Source organism: Anomaloglossus baeobatrachus, chromosome 1 (assembly GCF_048569485.1).
Source record: "Anomaloglossus baeobatrachus isolate aAnoBae1 chromosome 1, aAnoBae1.hap1, whole genome shotgun sequence".
Lineage (NCBI taxonomy): Eukaryota > Metazoa > Chordata > Amphibia > Anura > Aromobatidae > Anomaloglossus > Anomaloglossus baeobatrachus.
In genome coordinates, this window is record NC_134353.1 from 280724205 (window position 1) to 280746108 (window position 21904).

Sequence of the window (21904 nt, forward strand, 5' to 3'; positions counted from 1 at the left end):
ACACTGAGCTATTAGGGAATATGAGAACAGGTTGTAATTTGTAGTACACAGGAAGCCTAAGATTTTTCAAACACCAGGATCTAAACAGTAACAATGCAGTGAAATTGCAAGAATCTGCATAACTAATGATAGTTTAAATAGTTGTAAGGGTGGTGTCACACATAGCGACACAGCAGCGATCACGACCAGCGATCTGACCTTATCAGGATCGCTGCTGCGTCGTTACATGGTCGCTGGTGATCTGTCAAACAGGCAGATCTCACCAGTGACCAGTGACCAGCCCCCAGCCAGCAGCGACGCGTGGAAGCGTAACTAAGGTAAATATCAGGTAACCAAGGAAAGCACTTCTCTTGGTTACCCGATATTTACCTTTGTTACTAGCGTCCACCACTCTCACGCTGCCAGTGCCGACTCACTGTTCCCTGCACTCCTAGCCAGAGTACACATTGGGTTAATTACCCGATGTGTACTCCAGCTACGTGTGCAGGGAGCAGGGAGCCAGCACTGGCAGTGTGAGAGCACACCACTTAGCGCTGGCTCCCTGCACTCCTAGCTAGAGTACACATCGGGTTAATTACCTGATGTGCACTCCAGCTACGTATGCAGGGAGCCGGCACTGGCATCGTGAGAGTGGCGGACGCTGGTAACAAAGGTAAATATCGGGTAACCAAGGAAAGGGCTTCTTGGTTACCCAATGTTTACCTTGGTTACAGCTTACCGCAGGCTGCCAGACGCCGGCTCCCTGCTCCCTGCTCGCTTCAGTTCGTCGCTCTCTCACTGTCACACACAGCGATGTGTGCTTCACAGCGGGAGAGCAATGTCCAAAAAATGAAGCAGGACATTCAGCAACGACCGGCGACCTCACAGCAGGGGCCAGGTCGTTACTGGATGTCACACACAGCACAGAAAATGGTGACTTAGCAGTGACGTTGTTGTCGTCATCACTATGTGTGACACCACCTTAAGTCAAAATATTGACTCTGTTATCCTTAAGCCACGTTGTAACTAGTTTGGCAGTATGCTTCAGGTCATTGTCAATAAGGAAGACCCATTTCCGCCCAAGCTTTAAGTTCCTGGCTGATGTCTTCAGATGTTGCTTCAGTATTGCCTCATAATCTCTGATGCCATCTATTTTGTGATGTGCACCACTCCCTCCTGCAGCAAAACAACCTCACAATAATGGTTTAACATGGTCGCTGTCTCATTATTCTGGCAAATATAAATAATTTTGATAATCCTAATTGACCTAAAAAGGCTTAAGGCCCAGTCACACTAAACAACTTACCAGGGATCCCAACAACGATACAACCTGATAGGGATCGCTGGTAAGTTGCTAGGAGGTCGCTGGTGAGATGTCACACTAAGCGACGCTCCAGCGATCCCACCAGCAACCTGACCTGGCAGGGATCGCTGGAGCGTCGCTACACGTGGAAGCATGCTGCGCTTGGTAACTAAGGTAAATATCGGGTAACCAACCCGATATTTACCTTGGTTTCAGCGCACACCGCTTAGCGCTGGCTCCCTGCACACCTAGCCACAGTACACATGGGGTTAATTACCCGATGTGTACTGCAGCTACATGTGCAGAGAGCAGGGAGCCGCGCACACTGCTTAGCGCTGGCTCCCTGCTCTCCTAACTACAGTACACATCGGGTTAATTACCCGATGTGTACTGCAGCTGCATGTGCAGAGAGCAGGAGCCGCGCACACTGCTTAGCGCTGGCTCCCTGCACTCCTAGCTACAGTACACATGGGGTTAATTACCCGATGTGTACTGCAGCTACATGTGCAGAGAGCAGGAGCTGGCACTGACAGCTGTGACAGCTGTGAGCGACGGACGCTGGTAACGAAGGTAAATATCGGGTAACCAAGGGAAGGGGTTCTTGGTTACCCGATGTTTACTGTGGTTACCAGCGTCCGCAGAAGCCGGCTCCTGCTGCCTGCACATTTAGTTGTTGCTCTGTCGCTGTCACACACAGCGATGTGCGCTTCACAGCGGGGGAGCAACAACTAAAAAATGGCCCAGGACATTCAGCAACAATTAACAACCTCACAGCAGGGGTCAGTTTGTTGCTGGATGTCACACTAAGCAACATCGCTAGCAAGTTGTGCATCAGCAGCGATGTTGCTAGCGATGTTGCTTAGTGTGACGGTACCTTAATTCTTATTTCATATCAGATAGTGAGAAAAATATGCAGATGTGTCTTTTTAGATGTGTCAAATCTAAACGATAAATAAGTTCCATATTTACCATCTGAATATAACACAGAACAGTCCTGCCGCCCTTCTGTCTTCTGCAGCTTCAGCACTGTCTCCAATGCTTCTAGTTACATTGGCTGGAAATGGCACAACCTGGATACCCTGTGTGTTGCAGCTTGTCAGTGGTATACAGCTCAAGTCTGAAGCCAGTGATTGTCTGCATCGGTCACATGGGGCACCTGGGCTGTGATATCTGCAGCAATTGTAAACATAAGCATCAGGGAATGGAAAACTAGAGCTGTCAGGTGCAGGAATGATGAGAATTATAGTTTATTAAAGGGATTGTCCAGACAAAAGGTCATTACCTGGAGGCCAGATTCTGTAAAAATAACAAAATAAATTGTGTTCACCTGCTGTCACCTTCCTGGATCCAGTGCAGGCCGTCCTGTGCTCTGTGCCAGAATTAATGATGTCACCATTCTATGGGATACAGAACCGCTGCAGCTTGTGATGCATGCAGTTCAAGTCACCTGACCGCTGCAGCCGATCACAAACTGCAGCAGTCCTGTTTCTGGTAGAACGGTGACATAATTAATCCTGCACAGACCACAGGACGGCAGCACTGGATCCAGGAGGTGACAGCAGGTGGGAATAATTATTTTGTTAGTTTTACAAAATGTAACCCCCATTAGATCCTATTGCCAGACAGTTTCTTTACAGTACATGTATTATTTCACACAACTTCTTTAAAGGGAACCTGACAGCTGATACCCATGAGCCGTGGACAGCGTATGCCATGGAGTGGCTGTATGATCACAGCCAGGTATGTGTGAACCTGACAGCTGATACCCATGAGCCGTGGGCATCCTGCTCCAGGTAGTGGCTGAATGTTCACAGCCAGGTATGTCTGACCCTAAAACGCTGCGGAGATTCAGAGAAAGACTTTAATAGATGTCAGGGACTTAGCCACATGAAATACTAGTCGTACAGATGTGATGTCTGATACAGGCTGCTTGATCCACGGGTGACATGTATCCACTGTCAGGTTCCTTGAAGCAGTGCTCTATACCACAGGAGGGTACAGAATAGAAACAGAGGAAATACAACAAAAAACAGTGGCACCATAGACATCATTAAAGAAGTTCTCTCTAGTTTGTTTAATGATGGAACATGTGTATATGCATGTAGTGTCATAATACACTCACCTACCGCCGCTCTCTCTGGTTTCCAGTAATGCTCCTCTTCTCAGTGACGTCACCACTCTCCAGTATCTTCAGTGTCCAGCGCTGTTCTGCTCCTCTTCTCACAGATGTCACGTCACTCTCCAGTATCTCCAGTGTCCAGTGCTGTTCTGCTCCTCGTCTCACTGACGTCACCACTCTCCAGTATCTCCAATGTCCAGCAATGTTCTGCTCGTTTTCTCACTGATGTCACGCCATTCTCCAGTATCTCCAGTGTCCAGCACTGTTCTGCTGCTATTCTCACTGATGTCACACCACTCTCTCTGGTGACCAGCGCTGTTCTGCTCTTCTCAGTGACATCACCACTCTCCAGTATATCCAGTATCCAGCGCTGTTCTGCTCCTCTTCTCAGTGATGTCACGCCACTCTCTCTGGTGACCAGCGCTGTTCTGCTCTTCTCAGTGACATCACCACTCTCCAGTATCCAGTGCTGTTCTGCTCCTCTTCTCAGTGATGTCACGCTACTCTCTCTGGTGACCAGCGCTGTTCTGCTCTTCTCAGTGATGTCACCACTCTCCAGTTTCTCCAGTATCCAGCGCTGTTCTGCTCCTCTTCTCAGTGATGTCACGCCACTCTCTCTGGTGACCAGCGCTGTTCTGCTCTTCTCAGTGATGTCACCACTCTCCAGTTTCTCCAGTATCCAGCGCTGTTCTGCTCCTCTTCTCAGTGATGTCACGCCACTCTCTCTGGTGACCAGCGCTGTTCTGCCCTTCTCAGTGATGTCACCACTCTCCAGTATCTAACGCTGTTCTGCTCCTCTTCTCAGTGACAACCCCGCTCTCAAGCATCTCTGGGTCACACTGCTCTACAGGACCTGAAAGTGACTTACAATGTAAGTCTATGGAGTGTCAGAAAGGCCATAATTGTAAAAGACTTCTGGCTCAGAGTGTAGTGTGATCCGAGATACCAGAGAGTGGTGACTGCACTCAGGAAAGTAGAAGAGCAGCATTAGGTGAGTATATAAATACGCTGACACTACATTACTTGCACAGACACATACTCCATCAATAAAAAAGTGATTAGGAGGCTTCTTTATATGAATACATTCACCTATATGCTCACATGCAACATCAGCACATCAGCCTTTCTTACACTTGTAATGGAGCTGAAACAATATGAGCATATAGGTGAATACAAAGATGTATACAGATAAATTCACATACAACATATACAGATATGTGCAGAAATACATAAACATGACATATATATAAGCATATTAGACATATAGATGAATGCATGGATAGATAGATTAGATAAACATAATAGATAGATAAATAGATACACATGGATAGATAGATAATACAGTAGATAGATAGATAAATAGATAGATGATAGATATGTAGATTAGATAGATGTGTGATAAATGGATAGAGGAATAGATAATAGATAGATTAGATACACAGATAATATATAGATTGATAGAGGGATAGATAAATAATAGACATATAGATGAATGCATGGATAGATATATTAAACATAATCTAATATATAAAGCTGAATGTGTGTGTGTGTATGTGTGTATGTCCGGGATTGGCATCTGCACCGTCGCAGCTTCAGCCACAAAATTTTGCACACTCACACGTCTGGACCCCGAGAGCGTCATAGGCTATGTTTTGAGGGGAAATTTTAACTCCGCGCTTTACAGTTATTCGCCAAAAAACCTGCCTCCATTAAAGCGAATGGAGCTGGGAGCCACAGTGCAGCCAGAACTTCAGAAGAATGCGCAGCCACGCCCTTATATGGAATGTTGGCGTGTCACAATGTAGCCAGGGAAAGAGGCAGACACAGTTAGGGTAAGAGACAGACATAGACAGGGTAAGAGACAGACACAAAGAGACAGACACAGAGACAGACTGACAGGGAAAGAGACAGACACAAAGAGACAGAGACAGACATGGAAACAGACAAACAGGGAAAGAAAGGGAAAGAGACAGACAGGGTAAGAGACAGACAAAGACAGGTAAAGAGACAGACAAAGAGACAGACAGAGGGAAAGAGACAGACAGGGAAAGAGAGGGAAAGAGACAGACAGGGAAAGAGAGGGAAAGAGACAGACAGGGAAAGAGAGGGAAAGAGACAGACAGGGAAAGAGACAGACAGGGAAAGTGACAGAGATAGACAGACAGGGAAAGAGATAGATAGGGAAAGGGATAGATAGACAGACGGAGACAGAGACAGTCAGAGACACAGGGAAAGAGACAGACAAAGAGAGAGAGAAACAGAGAGATATATACAGAGGGTGAGACAGACAGAGAATGGGAGAGAAACAGAGAAACAGTTACTATCCCGAGCGTTAATACATTCTATTTATACATTCTATCCCGGGAATGTTAATACATTCCATTTTGTTAACAACAGTTATTAACCCGGGCGAAGTCGGGTAGTACAGCTAGTAGATAGATAAATGGATAGATAGATACATGAATAGATAGATAGATAATACAGTGGTTAGATAAATAGATATATAGATTAGATACACAGATAATATATAAATAGATAGATATGTGATAAATGGATAGAGGAATAGATAATAGATAGAGGGATAGATAATAGATAGAATAGATACACAGATAATAGATTAGATACACAGATAATAGATACATAGACAGAGTAGATATGTTACAGGCAATGTATGAAAATCCGGCATTCTGTGGAATACCTAGGCAATGTATACAATCCCTTTCGTTTTCAGGCAAGGTATGACATATCTGCATTCTATACTTTTCCTAGGCATTACATAAAATGTCTAGGTATTATAAAGAAGGACAAGAACTGCTCAGGGCAAAGTCTGATATAATCGCCAGATTGGAAAAGTTAGCCGTTACATAAAATAAGGCATTTGTTAGTTTGGCACTTAGTCTTGCACATACACCTCAAGTCTGCTGCTAGGGCACAGCAAGCACACTACTTAATTTCAGATACACAGATAATAGATAGATTAGCTACACAGTTAATAGATTATATACACAAATAATAGACAGATAGATAGATAATAGATTAGATACACAGATAATAGATAGATTAGATAGGCAGATAATATATAGATAGATTAGATAGACATATTAGATAGATTAGATACACAGATAATGGATAGATTAGATACAGAAATAATATATAATTAGATACACAGCTAATAGATGGATAGAAAATTAGATACACAGAAAATATATAGATAGATATTTAGATACACAGATAATAGATAGATGTGCACACATTACATATAGACTCACCCTCTCTGCAGATGATGGCACATGGTGCCCAGGACGGTTCTTCTCTGGAGCCTGTACTTCCATCTTCTCTGTGGTGCAGCCTCCCCTCCTCTTCCTGGAGCCTGACTGCTGTATTTTTTTTTAAATAATTCCAGTGCAGGAGGGTAAGTGCAGCTCAGGGATGAGGGGGGCAGAGAGCCATGTTTACATACAGAGGCCCCTGCTCTGCTGGAGACAGAGCTGGTGGGCATCGCCTCCTCTGGGCTCTGAGAAATGACATTATCCTCTGCGCGGCTGGCAGCTTCTGCAGACGTGGATTCTCCCTCCTGCAGGCCCTAACAAGTGAGGAATGAGCTAGTGTCAGCTCTGAATATTCATTTGCGTTCAGCTGATCGGGCCCCTGCTTCTCCTGTTAGTGTTCAAGCTGCCACAGGCAAAGGAAATCCCCATATGTTTTCAGGCCCTAGGGGCCCTTTCCCGCTCGGGGCCCCTGTGTGACTGTACATGCTACAGCGGCAGTATGTCCACCAGTGCAGGCCAATATGTCCCCCAGCATACATTAAAACACACAGTACACAGGGCAATATGTCCCACAGTATAGAGTGCAACACAGAGTACACAAGGCAATATGTCCCCCAATATACAGCGCAACACACAGTACACAGGGTAATATGCCCCTAGCCCTTAACAGTAGAGCGTGCAGCACCTCTCCTCACAGGGTAAAGTGTAGCAGACCTCAGATCCTCATAATTAACATGACAATAACCCCCCAGGCCCATATAATATACACAGCTAAACCCCCCAGCTTCTTATAATATACACAGCCCCAGCTCCTAATAGCATACCGAGGTACAGACCCTCCATTAGTCCTCCATCCAGCCCACCACTGTGCACAGTATAGCGGACCCGGACCCCTATAACCAGCTGTCATCACACATCATTCTTACCAGCCTCTGACTAGCTAGGAGTTCCACATCGAGGAGAGAAACCATGAATCACAGCACAGGAGGAGGAGGGGGCAGAGCCTGCACTGAGCTCCGCAGGTCCTGGTCTGGAGAGCAAAGAAGATGCCAGGATCCTCTTTACGCAGATGACCTGCCAGGACTGACCACGCACATGACGGCTCACATGTGGCGGTGGACACCGCGCTTTCCACATCACTTACAGGCGTTTCACAATCTCTGAATGTGCAACTGGGGAAGGTCCAGTTGGACCAAAAACGTTTTTATTATGCACATGAATTGATGAATAAAAAAAACACGTTGCATCAAATTTGGGAGTGCCTTGTCTATATGTTGTAAGCTGTGGCCTTGGAACCGACTCACCGCACCCCAAATCTCAACAATTACTCATAACAAAGGAAGTGCCATTGATCATTGATCTAAGGAGAGTTGCATGCAATCCAGGCTATCTCGCCAGATGCTGGTCCCCATATAAAGTCTATGGGGAACAGAATCTGGGGCAAAGGGGTAGGAGCAAGCGCTAAATACTCACCGATCACCGGGCGGCTGTCACACTGCTCCAGCAGCAGCTCTTTCCTCTTCCCACTCATTAGGCTCATACATATTCACTCCTCCCCCCATCTGTGATTGGTTACAGTCAGACGTGCCCTCATGCTGAATGACAGTTGTCTGACTGCAACCAATCAAAGCCATCGGTGAGTGGGTCTATATCGTACTCTTTTACACTAGAACAACTGGACTCGTGACACCTATATAGAAATACATGGTGCAAAGTAGTCAAAATGACTACCTCAGTAGTTCTAGTGTTAATAAATAATTTAAAAAAAAACGGCATGCGGTCCCCCCCAATTTTGATACCAGCCAAGATAAAGCCTTACAGCTGCTGGCTGGTATTCTCAGGCTGGGGAGACCCACACCATTGGCAGCCCCCCAGCCTAAAAATATCAGCCTGCAGCCACCCAGATTTGTCGCATCCATTAGATACGACAGTCCCGGGACTTTACCTGGCTCATCCGTTGCCCTGGTGCAGTGGCAAACGGGGTAATATATGTGGTTGATACAAGATGTGTAATGTCCCCTGGCATCAAGCCCAGAGGTTAGTGATATCACGGCATCTATCATATACCCGACATCATAACCCAGTCAGTAATAAAAAAAAAAAAATAGACGACAAACACATTTTTATTTGAAAAAACACTCCCCAAAACATTGCCTCTTTCACCAATTTATTGGAAAGAAGAAATAAATCCGGGTCCGGCGTAATCCATTAAGGGGGTCCTATGACGATCCATACTCGCTGTCCCAGTCAATAAAGAACAGAACGTGCCCCATTGGCTGGGAGAGCAGTGCAGTGACCTGAGCGAACATCATGAGGTCAGCCCAGGTCACTGCAGGGCATGACGAGTGCCGATGTCAGGAGGTTAGCTAGGTACATTACCTGTAGTGATGGAAGCCGCTACCCTCCTGATGTCAACGCTCGTCACTGAGTTCAATGGCTACCGCGTTAACAAGCAGTGCACTGCAGTGTGGCCAGATGCTGACACACTGCAGTGCAGGCAGATGCTGACACGCTGTAGTGCGGGAAGATGCTGACAACGTTGCAGTGTGGGCAGATGCTGACAACGTTGCAGTGTGGGCAGATGCTGACATGCTGCAGTGCGGGCAGATGCTGACACGCTGCACTGCAAGTAACCACGGGGCTGGCACGGGAGCGGGACACAGACTGCAGGGGCACTCGATTGAAGTCACATAGAAGTGCTTCTGTATGGCTTTCGGCGATTTTGCAGACCCATCGACTTGTATTGTGTCACGGTCCGTTATTACAGAACAGAATAGGACATGTTCCATAATAATGGAATGGACAAACGGCATCCAATGTGTTTTTTTGTAGGATAGGATGCACACAGAACTGCTTCCGTAAACCGTCCAATCCTACACGAAAGACATTGAAAAGATGGTTCTGTCAGTAGGTCCGCAAAGAAAACGGAACTGACCAGGACGAACGGAACGGTCGTCTGAAGGAGCCCTTATCATAGAAAACTCCTTGCAATATTGCAAATTTTTTGCGTAACTGAAAATTTGCACAAAAATGTTCACACTTTTGATGTGTTTTCTCCAGTTCTGACCACCTGAAGGGGCAAGGTCCATTGTGGCCAAAAGAGTCATCATGATTTAAGCAAAAAAAAAGTGGAATCAATTGCGTTGCTACATGCTAAAACATATGCCAATTAATTAGGAGTCGCTCCAAAGCACTATTCATCAGGCTGGCATACAAAATGGCAGTTATAATGAAATGGCGACTAAGGGGGAGATTTAGTAAGGTTTTTTTTTTTACAGAATTCTGATGTAAACACCTTAAAGAGAACCAGCCACCAGGACTTTGATATGTGAGGTAAAGACAGAGCCATACATGCACTCGGATGCTGATTGCAAGCTTACCTGTTGTAGAAAGATCCGATGCTTGGGTTATGAAGTATCTGTAATCAAAGTTGCAGAAATGCCCTGCACTTTGATTGTGTGCAGCGGTGTGAGCCTTTGTGGGTCGGGTCGTCGGCATTTATGCCTCCTCCGACATCCTGTTGGCTTGCCTCTATTTATGCATTTGAATATCGCGCTGCCATTACTGTTGTTGGCGGCACGTGCACATTTCCACAGTGATTCTGTCTTCATTAAAATGGCGCCGGAGTCTGCGCATGCGTGTACCGCAATCTATGGCACCATTTTATTGAAGAAACTGTGGTGAAGACTTTAAGAGGCATCGGCGTGGGCACAGTTTAGTTCTTTTTTTTACATATGTGCATGCGCCCCTGCCGCTCACGGTCTTCACCGCGGACTATGGCACCATTTTATTGAAGACACAATTACAGTGGCAATGAACACACGCCACCAACAACAGCAATGGTGGTGAGGAGCGATATTCAAATAAAGAAAAGGGGGCAAGCCAGGAGGACGCTGGAGGAGAAATAAATGTCAAGGACCTGACCCATAAAGGCCCGGCCCCAATGCACATGATATTTTATCAATCAAGCAAACCATCTTTCTATAACAGGTATGCCTGGATTCAGCATCTTACTGCCTGTGTGGCACTGCTTGCACCTCATATAGCAAAATCTTGGTGGTTGGTTCTCTTTAATAAGTTGCAATGTTTTCACAACTTGGAATTTGTGCAAAAACATTGTGATTTTTGACATTTACACCACTGTATCGGCCAGCTACACCAATACAAGCATAGGATCCACAGCATATTGGGTGGGAACAGGCGTGGTCATGTCTGCCTAACAAATTCATCATAGGTTACATCACTAAAGATGTGTAACTTACTCCAGAAATGTCCCTAAAACTGGTGGATTTTTTTTCTCCAAGTATGGGACATTAAAAGAAGGTTTTAAAATGTATTCTGTTTCTCTATAAATTTGTTAATATTTTATTTACTTTTTTATATTAAATACCGTATATACTCAAGTATAAGCCGAGTTTTTCAGCTCCCTCTTGAGTGAGGTTCCCATATAAAAATTCTTCTCACCTGTCCTCTGTTCCTGCAGTGTCCTTAGCTTCTTCTTGCAGTCTGCAGGCACACAGACGCCTCGGTGATCTCGTCCGATGCATGGAGCCACCGCTGCCATCATGGATTTACTGCAGTTGAATGCTTTGCGCCATAAAGCATTCAACTGCAGTAAAGAGCTGACAGCATCGGTGGCTCTGTGCAGTGGACAAGATCATCGAGGTGTCTATGTGCCTGCGGACTGCAAGAAGCACCCCTCAATGATCACGGCAAGTGCATGGCTCCTCCGCCATTGTTAGTGCTTTACTGCAGTTGAATGCTTTAAGGCACGAAGCATTTAATTGCACTAAAGCCATGAAAGCAGCCTGCAGTGGTGGCCCCGTGCACCAGACGACATCACCGAGTGGTCTATGTGCATGCGGACTGCAAAATAGACCCATCAATGATTGTGTCCGGTGCATGGAGCTGCTGCCACTGCCATCATGGTTTTACTACTGTTGAATGCTTTACGGACGGCGCCGCAAAGCATTTAACTGCAGTAAAGCCATGAAGGCAGCCTGCAGTTTTCTGTGTATGAGAAAAATCACATACGTGTGAAGGAGGAATAAGATACCTCAAATCTGTAGAAAGGTTGATGACTCTTGATATATTTAGCACATCTCAGGCAGCGTTCACACCAGTGACTGAAATCTACTCCAGCCATCAGCTGATACAGACATCTGCTATATTTATGCCAATTTCCCCTGCAAGGTGAAGTGTATCCATTGGGCTGTGATTTGTCTGTAAAGTTTGTGCTTCTTATCTTACTGTAACTACTTTTATAACAAAACAGACAAATGTTTTCTCTACTGGCCAATCCAAAAAATATTTGCTTTTAGAGCACAGAGGCTTCTTCATCAGGCAATTGTACAAACGAAATGAAAGCTCATTTCCGGATTATCGGCTGAATAAATAGGCCACCAGTCACCCGACTAAGGAGCAAAACGTTGTCCATCGGGTGACAGATGATTGTGTTGATGATTGTCCCGTGCTACAGTTACTGAGAATCGATTCACAGGATCCGGTCTATTGAGCTCGTCAGTAATCTGAGAATCATCTGTAATCTGAGAGCCCTGAGATCTGCGGAGGAAGGAGACGATTCTCAGGCCATCCAGCGGCCACAGATTACTGACATAGCCGATATACTGGGTCATGCAAATTAATTTGTACCAACTGTATTCTGTGCACCTGGAAGTGTGATGGTCGGCCGATTTAGAAAGACCATTAAATGATGGATGATTGACTGGATGTGGCCGATCACCGGTCGTTTAACAGACATGATTGGCCATTGTAAGCACACTGTGCTTCCCACTGCCTATGAGACTATATGCAGATGAGAGAAACTGGACTCATTATTACCATAGCCACAATTGCTGGCTGATCATCCACCAGTGATACACTTTACATTAGTGCTACACAGCAGCATGTGCGGGCGACATCTAGATCATTCGTCTCATTGCTACATTGATAGACAAATGTTTCCAAATGTGTTTGATTTTCTGTTTTTCTTTATTGCAGGAAAATAAAAGAGAGACACAAAGTTATATTTATAATCTAACTTTTATTACTGCCATATTTACTATACTTATAAATGTTAGGTTCTTAGTGCACATTTTAACCAAATTGTGCAAGCCCATCTGCCAATGACAAGTCAACCTCTTCAAATGGGGCCCTACACTAACCTATTTATTGTATTTATAATATTCTTATTATCATCCTAGTAACCTATTCATTACTAATACAATATTATTATTACTATCATTACTCTAGTACTATAAGATCACTAGAATTGCAGCTGTTGATCCAGAAAAAGGCAAAAACCCCTGGACACATTCAGCCAATTTGTGTCAAGGGCTAAAAATTCCTTCTTGACCCCAGGAAAAGACGATCAGTCCGAGAACCCTGGATCAAATCTGACGGTACCTAATAATGTATTATGTTAGTATTATATTATTCCTAATAATAATGTAATATTGTAATTTATATTACTATTATTTTTAAAAATATTATTTCTAGGCTTTTTAACTTATTATTTCTAATATTATGATTATTATTACTAATATTTCTATTATTTCTCCATTTACTATTAATTAAATCCCTATTCCTAAAGCTGTTGATCCAGAAGAAGGCAAAAAACCCCAGACATATTCAGCCAATTTATGTCACAGGGGAAAAATTCCTTTTTGACCCCGGGAAAAGGCAATCAGTTCAAGGACCCTGGATCAAATTCCCTAATACCTATTAATTATATACTAATTATTCTAGTCATTACTGTAAATACGGTAATATTATTATTATTACTATTATTTTTACTATTATTTATGCTATTTTTAGTTTGTTGCTATTTTACTGATCTTATTACTATTCTATTATTATTATTATTCTACTCTGTAATATTTTATTCTAGATATCTTTGTAATATTGTTATTTTATTTTTTACTATTTTTACTAACATTTGTATTGATACTCTACTAAAATTGTAACTTAGATTCCTATTCCTAAATCTGTTGATCCAGGAGAAGGCAAAAATCCCTGGACACATTAAGCCAATTTGTGTCTCAGGGGGGAAAAATTCCTTCTCGACCCCGGGAAAAGGCGATCAGTCTGAGAAGCCTGGATCAAACCTGCTGAGGTTATTTTTATGGCTCTAATTATCATTATTATATAATTAATATTAGAGTTACTGCTCTTATTATGATAATAGATACTAAATGACTGCTCCTACTATATGTCTTTTTAATCTTTTTACTACATTTTTAACCTATTTCTAAATATAATTACTATTTTATGGTTTTTTTTATTATTATTATACTTACTAGATTTGTTGATGTTGTTACAGCTTGTATGTTGGGGCCATGCAGTCCCCCAGCGTCTCATCGGTTTGAGGAGGATGTTCCACATGGTGTTTCTTATTTCTCTGAGGTTGCTGCAGATGTATTTGAACATGGACAGCTGGCGGATCATCTGTCTCCGTGCCGGCTGGTTCTAAACTTGTTGACTCTGTGTTGGCTGGTTCTGAACTTGTTGACTCTGTGCCGGCTGGTTCTGAACTTGTTGACTCTGTGCCGGATGGTGCTGAACTCATTGAATCTGTGCCAGCTGGTTCTGAACTCATTGAATCTGTGCCAGATGGTTGTAAACTCGTTGTCTCCGTGCCAGCTGGTTCTGAACTTGTTGACTCAGTGTCACCTGGTTCTGAACTCGTTAACTCAGTGCCAGCTGGTTCTCAACTCATTGTCTCCATGCCAGCTGGTTCTAAACTGGTTGACTCTGTGCTGGCTAGTTCTGAACTCGTTGTCTCTTTGCTGGCTGGCTCTGAACTCATTGACTCTGCGCCGACTGTTCTGAACTCGTTGTTTCTTTGCCGGCTGGTTCTGAACTCGTTGACTCTGTCCCGGCTGGTTCTGAACTCGTTGACTCTGTACCGGCTGGTTCGGAACCCGTTGTCTCCATGCCAGCTGGTTCTGAACTCGTCTCCATGCCGTCTGGTTCTGAACTAATTTTTTCTGTGCCGGCTGGTTCTGAACTCGCTGTCTATTTGCCAGCTGGTTCTGAACTCGTTGGCTCTTTGCCGGCTGGTTCTGCACACTTGTTTTTGTATTTTAACTCCTGAATCTTTCTTTGTTTTCTTCTTAGTGTCTTCTTTCTCATCTTCTTCCAGGCCTTTCACCTCACGATACTTCATACGTTTCGTTATCACCAGTTCATTCTGCTGCTCTGGCATCTTCTTAGTGTCTTCTTTCTCATCTTCTACCTTTTCATTCTGCTCTTATGGCGTCATTGATGGCAGCTCAGGTCTTTTTTCATATAAAGGAAACGGCAGATATTTTTCCTGGGCTTCACGGTTGGTTGGCATCAGGCGCTAAGAAAAGAAGGGTCAGTTAATTGCATATTGAGATGGTACTTTACATCTATGGACAGAACATGAGGACATAATATGCGGTGTGATCAGTCACCTCCATCTTGAAGATCGGTGATGGGAGGAATCTGGTGCAGTAGATGAGAAGTTGATCTTCTGCCTCCTCCTTGGTGCTGGAACAAGCTGGAGAGAAAAAGAAGCAGATAATGGGATCAATCATACAATATCCAGAAGGAATTACAGGAAAATTCCATTAACTCAAATCACCATGCCCTGCTGGATTCTGAATGATTCTGTGCACAGAAAAGTCACACAAATTACTATGGAAAACTATTTTCTAACTGACTTTCTGCTCAATCTGCAATGTGCTGTAATTCTTTGCTGAACTAATACATGTTCTGGATTAGTAAATGCTGGATATAGGAATGACACTTTATTCTCAGATTAACTGGAAATTCTTAATATATAAAATAATAATCTCACATGAAAAGAGTCCAGGACCGAAGACGCATTCCTGGCGCGGTAGACATCCTAAAGAAAGCAGAATCCAGAGAGTGTCCACTCATCACTCATCAGGAATGGACAATAGGACGAGGGCCCGTGAATAATAAAGCTGCGGACCTCCAGAGAGCTGCGGCTCGCAGGCGATCCTGTAAATGTCCTGTACTGACACATCCATAGGAAAAACTGTGAATCCAAAAGCCAAAAAAGTTTTAGTCACAGATCTGATATTTACACAAACACAGCAGCTTCCCACACATATTAATAGTGAGCGTCCCTCCAGGTATCGGACTCCATTACGTCGATACATGGCGGCAACAGGATCACATGGAGCAAAGTTTTTACTGAGTGTTTGTAGTCTCCAGTATAGATAATACCACATGCAAAACATTGTAGATTGGATTGTACTGGGGGCTGTATATAAAGATATATGGTGTACATGTATTTCTATGTTCTTCATGGAAATAAATACAGGTAACCCCACAAAAATGACAGCAAAATTGACTTCATTACCAGCACATAGAACCGAACCCCCAATAACAGTGCCAGGACACTTATCCCACCGACATTAGTGGTAAATAATGCCCCAATAAATAATATTGGTAGCAGTGTCCTGTGTAACCTAAACATGAAGTTCTGCTTTCCTGCAGCCCTTAGGGGGTGCACAGTGCACCAGTAAATACAGATTACACTCATATTGCCCCTTAGTGGCCGGTGACAGCAGCAGTTGTGGCAGAATTCTCTGCTCTGCCCGATGTTCTCGCCTATTTTGAGTTTAGGTGAAATGATAAAATCATCAGCGTATTCCAGATAACAGGAATGAAGCATCGAGGATGAGATAAATCAGTATCAGGTCCATCAGGTGATGTGATGGCAGCTACTCACCGACACCCACCTCCACTGGTCACTGTCTGCAACAGACTGAGGAGGAGTGACAGTTTGTGTTTTTTACTTTCAAACCTAGCAATCTTATTGGCTGCTGACCAGTGTCATGGAACACACAGAATTTAAAGGGACAGGACGCTCTTATTTCTTTATAGTGCATTTCATATAGACGTGCTATAACTCTGCTTAACCCCTTAACGACCCATGACGTACTGGGTACGTCATGGATCGTGTGCCGGTAAGCCTCGCTTCCTGCCGCCGGCAGGCGGCCGCTATCCGCGCACATATCAGCTGTTATCAACAGCTGACATGTGTGCCTGCTAGCCGCGGGTGGAATCGGTTCCACCCGCGGCCATTAACCCCTTACATTTCGCTGCCAAAATCTGGCAGCGATATGTATATGGGCGCCACCATGACAGTCACTTACCCCGCCCCCACCGGAAGTCACGTGACATGATCAGGTGACTTTTGGTGATTGCCATGGTAGCGCAGGGTCATGTGATGACGCCTGTAGCTAACATGACTCACTTCCTCTCAATGCCAGAATACAGCCGGCATTGAAAGTAAAGCAGCAAATCTGCAGTTCTCAGCTCTGTAGCTGAAATCTGCAGATAGTGCAGAGCGATCGGATTGCTGATCGCTATAGCCCCCTAGGGGGACTAGTAAATTAAAAAAAAAGTAAAAGAAAAAGTTTTAAAAAATTAAAAAAAATAAAAAAACCCTAAAAGTTCAAATCAACCCCATTGAAAATCAAAGGGTTAAAAAAATACAAAATACACACATATTTGGTATCGCCACGTTCAGAAATGCCCGATCTATCAAAATATAAAATCAATGAATCTGATCAGTAAACGGCGTAGCGGCAAAAAAATTCCAAACGCCAAAATTAAGTTTTTTGGTCGCCGCAAATTTTGCGCAAAATACAATAACAGGCGATCAAAACGTAGCATCTGCGCAAAAATGGTACTGTTAAAAACGTCAGGTCGAGACGCAAAAAATAAGCCATCACTAAGCCTCAGATCCTGAAAAATGAGAACGCTACGGGTTTTGGAAAATGGCGCAAAACATGCGCCACGTTTTTTGGACAAGCTTGTGAATTTTTTTAACCCCTTAGATACAAGTAAACCTATACATGTTTGGTGTCTACAAACTTGCACTGACCTGAGGCATCACATAGATATCTCAGTTTTACTATATAGTGAACACAGTGAATAAAATATCCCAAAAACTATTGTACGATCACACTTTTTTTGCAATTTTTCCGCACTTGGAATTTTTTTGCCGTTTTACAGTACACTATATGGTAAAACCTATGGTTTCATTTAAAAGTACAACTCGTCCCGCAAAAAACAAGCCCTCATATGGCAAGATTGATGGAAAAATAAAAAAGTTACGCCTCTTGGAAGAAGGGGAGCAAAAAACAAAAACGCAAAAACGGAAAGTGCCCGGGGGCTGAAGGGGTTAATATATGAAGCTATGGAAAAAATTTGGGGAGCAGCTTTATGTTTTCATACACAGCAATTAAAATGTCACTATCGATATTGTCAGAGTATTATATTATACATATTATTAGAGTATTGGTGCATGAAGTAGTTAATTATAAATTATATTATTTTCAATTACATCTTCCTGAACAGGATATTTTACAAAATGTTCTTTTTATCACATGGCTGATGGTTTATTTCTACATTACTGACATTTAAATGAATGAAGTTGACTGTGTCAGTCTGACTCCAATATCATAACTGGGATCCATTGGTTGCAATAAGTTCTGAGCTGATGGCGCTGAGGGATATTTTCTGATTCAGAAGGGAAGTGATCATGTCATGTCTTTGAAGTACTGCACTGTTTCCTTGACCGACCACTGCATGTACAGTGCTCAACGTTGCCCATGTCTTGGTGCGTCTTTAACCCTTTCACCCCCGGGCGATTTTCCGGTTATTTTTTTTTTCGCTCCCCTTCTTCCAAGAGCCTTAACTTTTTTATTTCTCTGTCAATCTTGCCATATGAGGGCTTTTTTTTTGCAGGACGAGTTCTACTTTTAAATGAAAATTTTACCATATAGTGTACTGGAAAACAGCAAAAAAAATTCCAAGTGCAAAAAAATTGCAAAAAAAGTGCAATTGCTTGATAGTTTTTTGGATATTTTATTCACCGTGTTCACTATATCGTAAAACTAATGTGTCGGCGTGATGCCTCAGGTTGGTACGAGTTCGTAGGCATCAAACATGTATAGGTTTACATTTATCTAAGGGGTTAAAAAATTCTAAAGTTTCTCCCCAAAAAATGGCACACTTTTTTACACTATTTTCCGTGATCCGTAGCGTTATCATTTTTCGGGATCTATGGCTCAGTGATGGCTTATTTTTTGCATCCTAAACTGACATTTTTAATTCTACCATTTTTGCACAGAATAGCCATTTTGACCGCCTGTTATCACACTTTGCGCAAATGTCGCAGCGACCAAAAAACGTAATTTTGGCATTTTGAATTATTTTGCCGCTATGCCATTTACCGATCAGATTAATTAATTTTATATTTTGATAGATCGAGCATTTCTGAACTCGACGATACCAAATATGTGAATATTTTTTCTTTTTCCAAACTTAATTTTCAATGCGAATAGGGGTTGATTTGAAGTTTTAGTTTTTTTTATTTTTGTTTAATTTTGTAAAACTTTTTTTTTAACTTTTATTTTATTAGTCCCCCTAGGAAACTATAAGATGGAGCAGTCTGATTGCTCTTCCATTTCTCCAAATCACAGCTAGACAGCTGAGATCTGCAGAAAAGCAGCTCTCCTATTACAAATGGCAGTCTGCCGGGTGTAAGAGGAAGTGACTCATGATAGCTACAGGAGTCATCACATGACCCTGTGCTACCATGGCAACCATCGGATCCACGTGATCACATCATGTGACTTCCGAGAGAGTCGGGTAAGTGAATTCTTACCACGGTCCGCTATTACATCACACTGTGACATTTTCACAGCGCGCTGTAAGGGGTTAACAGACACGAGTGGGTACCGAATCCACTTGTGCTTGATAGCTGCACATGTCAGGTGTTCAAATCAGCTGACATGTCCTATGATCGCTGCTGGCTGCCGGCGGCAGCAGGCAGGCATTACCTGACATGATCTATGACGTACCCAGGACATGAAGAGGTTAAAAATCCTTGAACAAGAAATCTTGGAACCTCAGTCTGCTTTGAAATTGTTGCCTCTTTTTGCTGTGCTCTGTCTTGACATGAAATTGTCTTCATCAACCTCACCTTTGCAGTTGAGTTTGTTTTTTCCTCACCCAGTTTTTCTCTATTTACTCACACACCTGTGTCCTCCACACTCAGGGGTGGACACAGACTGCAGGGGGCCCCTGTGCAAGAAATCTTTTTGGACCCCCCCCTTCATACCACAACAAAATGATTTAAACATATAGATTGCACAGTTTATTCCTAATTTAGGACACAACTACTAAATCTAAACAATAAATAAGTTCCATATTTACCATCTGAATATTACACAGCACAGTCCTGCCGCCCCTTCTATCTGCTCAGCTTCAGCGCTGTCTCCAATACTTCTAGCTACATTGGCTGGAAATGGCACAACATGGACAACATGTGTGTTGCAGCTTTTCAGTGGTATACAGCTCAAGTCTGAAACCAGTGATTGTCTGCAGCGGTCACATGGGGCACCTGTGCTGTGGTATCTGCAGCAATTGTAAACAGAAGCATCAGGGAATGGAAAACTAGAGATGTCAGGTGGAAGAAAGATGAGAATTATAGTTTATTAAAGGGATTGTCCAGAAAAAAAGGTCATTACCTGAAGGCCAGACTCTGTAAAAATAATAAAATAAATTATAGTCACACCTGCTCTCATCCTCCTGGATCCAGCGCAGGCCGTCCTGTGCTCTGTGCCAGCATTAATTATGTCACCGTTCTATGGGAGACAGGACCGCTGCAGCTTGTGATGCATGCAGTTCAAGTCACTTGACCGTTGCAGCCGATCACAAATTGCAGTAGTCTTATGTCTGCTAGAACGGTGACATAATTAATCCTGCACAGACCACAGGACGGTCGGCGCTGGATCCAGGAGGGTGATAGCAGGTGTGAATAATTATTTTGTTAGTTTTGCAAAATGTAACCCCCATTAGATCCTTTTGCCAGACACTTTCTTTACAGTACATGTATTATATTTCACACATCTCCTTTAAAAGGAACCTGGCAGCTGAGACCCATGAGCCGGGGGCAGCCTGGACCAGGTAGTGGCTGTGCGATCTCAGCCAGGTATGTCTGACCCTAAAACGCTGCAGAGATTCAGAGAAAGACATTAATAGATGTCGGGGACTGAGCCACATGAAATACTAGTCGTACAGATGTGATGTCTGATCCAGGCTCCTGGATCAACGTGTGACATGTATCCGCTATCAGATTCCTTGTAAGCAGCACTCTATACCACAGAAGGGTACACAGGAAATACAACAAAAAACAGCCGCACCATAGATATCATTAAAGAAGGTCTCACTAATTTGTTTACTGATGGAATATGTGTACAGTATATGCATGTAGTGTCAAAATATACTCACCTACCACCGCTCTCTCTGGTGTCCAGCGCTGTCCTGCGCTGTCCTGATCCTCTTCTCACTGATGTCACGCCACTCTCTCTGGTGACCAGCGCTGTTCTGCTCTTCTCAGTGATGTCACCACTCTCCAGTAGCTAACGCTGTTCTGCTCCTCTTCTCAGTGACGTCCCCGCTCTCAAGTATCTCCGGGTCACACTGCTCTGCAGGACCTGAAAGTGACTTACAATGTAAGTCTATGGAGCGTCAGAAAGGCTTTAATTGTACAAGACTTCTGGCTCAGAGTGTAGTGTGATCCGAGATACCAGAGAGTGGTGACTGCACTCAGGAAAGTAGAAGAGCAGCATTACGTGAGTATATAAATACACTGACACTACATTACTTGCACAGACACACACTCCATCAATAAAAAGGTGAGTAGGAGGTTTCTGTATATGAATGTATTCACCTATATGCTCACATGTGACTTCACCACATCCGGCCTTTCTCACACTTGTAATGGAGCTGAAACAATATGAGCATATAGGTGAATACAAGGATGTATACAGATAAATACACGTACAACATATACAGATATGTGCAGAAATACATAGTACATGACACATATATAAACATATTAGACATGGATAGATAGATTAGATAAACATATTAGACTGATAAATGAATAGATAGATAGATAGATATTGATAGATACACTAGATAGATAGATAGATTAGATACACAGATTATATATTAATAGATAGATATGTGATAAATGGATAGAAGAATAGTTAGATTAGATGCACAGATAATATATAGATAGATACACAGATTATATTTTGGATACACAGATAATAGATAGACAGATAAGTTAGGTACACAGATAATAGATAGATTAGATACACAGATAATATACATATAATATACAGATAGACAGAGGGATAGATAGATAATAGA

General features: G+C 43.2%; 1 protein-coding gene across 2 annotated transcripts in view; it reads right to left on the reverse strand.

Annotated features, from left to right (window-relative positions):
- GIMD1 (GIMAP family P-loop NTPase domain containing 1) overlaps nucleotides 1-7576 on the reverse strand; it is a 56128-nt gene extending 48552 nt beyond the window's left edge. For both annotated transcript variants that reach the window (XM_075350519.1, XM_075350509.1), the window contains exons 1-2: nucleotides 7495-7576; nucleotides 6671-6984 (exon numbers count right to left, since the gene is read on the reverse strand). Coding sequence is in view for 1 of the 2 variants with exons in the window: in XM_075350509.1 (XP_075206624.1) it covers nucleotides 6671-6900 (230 nt within the window). In the remaining variant the exon portion in view is untranslated. The remainder of the gene's footprint in view (nucleotides 1-6670; nucleotides 6985-7494) is intronic.
- Nucleotides 7577-21904: the final 14328 nt, after the last annotated feature.